This window comes from Hydra vulgaris, chromosome 04, assembly GCF_038396675.1.
Source record: "Hydra vulgaris chromosome 04, alternate assembly HydraT2T_AEP".
Taxonomy (NCBI): Eukaryota; Metazoa; Cnidaria; class Hydrozoa; order Anthoathecata; family Hydridae; genus Hydra; species Hydra vulgaris.
In genome coordinates, this window is record NC_088923.1 from 22,330,964 (window position 1) to 22,335,000 (window position 4,037).

A 4,037-nucleotide genomic window follows, 5' to 3' on the forward strand; every position below is an offset into this window, starting at 1 on the left:
TAGTCGATTTAACAAATCTTGGTTAGTTTTCGCACGAGATGATTTTCTTGCACGATGGTTTTGAAAGTTTTTTATCGCGTGCTTCTTGAGTTTCTTCAAAAAACATACCAAAGGGTAATGCTAAAGTTTTAATAATTTCAGAATCATGGATTAAATTTTTGTGAAGAGATTGTGGCATATAGTACCAAGGATAACGATGAACATAAAGTTGGGCTGTTTTTAAACAGAAAGCCTCAAATATATCAGTGTCAATGTTTAAACCACATGAAATTGTTGCCAATATAATATTAATATAATATTAATGTCATTATAAAATTTAGAATCAATTCAACATCACTATTTAAGATTTCTGCAAACTTTTCCGCATTATGAAATGCTCTTCGCGCCGCATTTCTACCATTTGATGATCCACTACCACTAGATTTCAGAACATCAACTATCAAGCCCATTTCATCTTTAAATCTATTTTGAATTTGTTGTTTCAGAGCCTTTACTTTAGATTTATCTTCTACTGTTCTCCCTGCCACTTTTTTAAAGTCATTTTATATGTAATAAACATTCAAAAAAATGTATCCAAGCATGTAAGGATGATAAACCAAATGAATAACTGTCTGTCATACCCTTTTTCAAAACCATTTTTTCAATATCATTCATTGCTTTGGGACTTGCCACACATTTACCACAGCATTGACTAGAATTTGTAACATCTGAAAGAGCAGTGTGAACTTTTCCATCAATCATAGAAATTTGTATTATATGATGTATTTTGATTTTTTTATTATTTATATCAACTTCAGTATCTTACACGTTAATGAGACTTCTGTATCTTACAAGCCTAATGAGAACTTCTTCTGATTTAGAAACTGCATCCGTTTCTTTTTCATATTTAAAATGCAGAGGTCTACAGTACATTGTTGATGATGGTTGTGGATTCGTCAAGCTGGGTACCGTTTTCCATTTGAAAATCCACACAAGTCCAATGACTCTAAGTAAGTAATAAAAAGTACCTGCTCATTGTTTAAATTTCTTGTTACCGTTTCTTGCAATATTTGTTTTTATATGGACTGTCCTGTAGCACCATCAAAGCCTATTTTGTATCTCAGAGAAAGTCTATTTGGAGTGCCTTTAGTGCTAAGGACATCATACTGTGCCTTGCATATTCTATTTGCTGTATGATCCACTAAAGCTTGCAGTTTTATTTATTAGAAAAATCTGAGACAGATATACCTAAAGGGTAGCATAACAGCTTTGCATTCCGAACATCAGTGTATGGAGGATATATATCAACTCACTTTTTGACTGTTTGATTTCGAATAATTTGGTAGGAAGCTTTTGTCAATCTAGAATCTAAAAGAAGATAAAGAGCTTCATCGTTAGACATTCTAAAATCTTTTTTTGAGGGTTTTTCATTTGGACTTTCTTTTCTTCGCTTAATTTCTGAAACAAGTAATAACGCAGAAGCAGAATACATTTCAGTTAAGTGACTAACTTTATATTTTTTGGTTTTAGAAGAGTAGTCATCAAAGTTTGTCTTAATTGGTCTTCCAATAGGTATTGGTGGTGCATTTAAATCTTCAGAAACATGGCTTTGCAGCCATTTTTTATTCTTTTCTTCAAATCGAGCCATGCTGCTATATGACTTGCGCTACTTATCTCGTAGATGCGTTATCATAGTTCCTAATTGCTGCTTGTTGCCATCCAAATTCATAGCATCAATAAGTTTGTCCATATTACCAGAGTCAGATAGTTGTAATGAAATAAGTTTAATAAAATCGCTTTTTATTACATTTATTTTATTACAGTTTCCTTTCTTTATGTATCTTTTAAAAACCATGTTCATATAAATATCAAGTAAAGTAATGAATTAAAATAATGTGTTTGGTTTCAAGATTCAAGCTAAAATTAAAGATTCTAAAACTTTAACTAAAATTATTTATTAGGCGTTTAGTCAAACATAATGCACGCTTTAAAGTCATTTAAAAAAAAAAATGAAATAAAAAACTAAAACATGTGTTCCGTTCATGTGAATTGTAGTTACTCATTAAAGACCCAAATTTTGTTCGTCATGTTTGATCATAAGAGGAACCAATCCAGCTGACCACGTTGGGTTAACATCGGAACAACATCTGCCTAACACTTCCAGCAATGTTGAAAGTGTTGTGCCGACGCTCAGGGACTCAAAACACCAATAAATGGCTAAAAATCGCTCACAATATTTTTATAAATAAAGTGTCTTTTTCTAAATAAAATTAAATTACAATGATTTTTTATTTAAATTATAAAAATACCTTTGCAAGTTGGGTTATAATCAAAATATGCACTGTAGAGTTTAGATAAACAAATAAGAAGTTATAAACTTAAGTACTCTCAAGACTTGATCACACGGCAAAAATATTGAGGTTAAACACTATGATAAATCAGATGCGCTACCATTTAGTAAGATCAAATCCAAAAGTATCAAAGATATTATTTAGAAAACATAACAATTGAGGCATATAATTACCAGATAAATTGATTAAAATGATGGTAATATAAACAATGAAATAAGTTTAATAAAATCGCTTTTTATTACATTTATTTTATTACAGTTTCCTTTCTTTATGTATCTTTTAAAAACCATTTTCATATAAATATCAAGTAAATTAATGAATTAAAATAATGTGTTTGGTTTCAAGATTCAAGCTAAAATTAAAGATTCTAAAACTTTAATTAAAATTATTTTTAAGGCGTTTAGTCAAACATAATGCACGCTTTTTAGTCAAACATAATGCACGCTCAAAATTTTTTTTTCTCAACAATTTTAAAATCTTTGACCAAAAAAGTTATTATTTCTACATATGGCATGTTTTTTACGATGTCCTACAAATTTTATTTAGTTTTTGCCGTTTTTTGAATATTCTGAGTCACTGTGCGACGTTGTTTTCTGCACTTTTTATGACATGAATTTTTTTGACTTAAGTTTCGCATGCTACCATAAAATAGTTAACAAAACCAACTGCTTTAACTACTTATTAGAAGTTAAACGAATCCGCGGAAGGGAAAAAAAAAACTCTCTCCTTAGTAACTACATTATTTACTTCCTACTAATAAATCCTGAATTAATACCAGTTTGATAATTAAACAAATATGTATACACATAATAACAAATTTAAACTAGATTATTGAAAAAATCTAATATTTAATGGCTTCGTCAATAACTAGTAAGCATACAAAAGTTTATACGTAATTTAAATGCTTTTAAACACACAAACTTTAAAAATCTTTTAAAAACACAAACTTTAAAAAGTAAATGACTTTAAAACGAATTTATCCATCATACAGTTTTCGATATTCCACGTTCCATTTATTTCAAAACCATTTTCATGTTCAACAATAATTCCTGTGTACTCTACATAATGCTGACCAATATATTGTTTTTTAAAAGACACTTTTCCTTTATTGTTGTATTTACCAGCCATCGTAAAATTTCCAACTACGTCACTTCCTTGCCCAGATACATTGCCTTTACTAAGCCTAAAAAATTCAAACGACATACTGTAGGATTCATTATCCTGATAGTAGTAACCGTTTACTGTCCCACCTTCAAATATTGTTTTCACTTCAAGCTCTTGCATTAATTCAACGGAATCTATGCTTTTTTTTATTGCTATTTCATCAATACTTTTTACTAAAGTTTCAACATTCATTTCAAACTGTTCTGTATTTTTTAAATCAATTTTGTTTAAAGACGAAATAATTTGACCAAGCCAAGATTCCTTAAAATAACTAAAATCTTCAAGTAAAATAGGAAGTATTGGCTTATTCAATTGCGTGGCGTAGGTCAACTCCTTTTGACAATTGACGCTTTTACTGTATGCTGTAGTGTTAAAACTCAGAATTAGTGCAGAATTTTCAACCCCGTTTGCCATAGCTGCATTTATGTTTCCTTTCATATCACCTGCAATATCAAACCAAACAGGAATATTTCTTTCTTTTAGAATGTTGGCAACACGTTTTACTAGTTCTTGATTGTTCCACTGATAACTCAACATAACATG

At 29.8% G+C, this 4,037-nt stretch overlaps 1 protein-coding gene across 1 annotated transcript in view; it reads right to left on the reverse strand.

The window, feature by feature from the left end:
- Positions 1–3,057: 3,057 nt before the first annotated feature.
- Positions 3,058–4,037, reverse strand: part of LOC136079653 (uncharacterized) — a 25,430-nt gene continuing 24,450 nt past the window's right edge. Inside the window, exon 2 of the mRNA XM_065795808.1 lies at positions 3,058–4,037. This exon is cut by the window's right edge and continues 1,080 nt beyond it. Coding sequence (XP_065651880.1) covers positions 3,279–4,037 — 759 coding nt within the window. The 3' untranslated portion in view covers positions 3,058–3,278.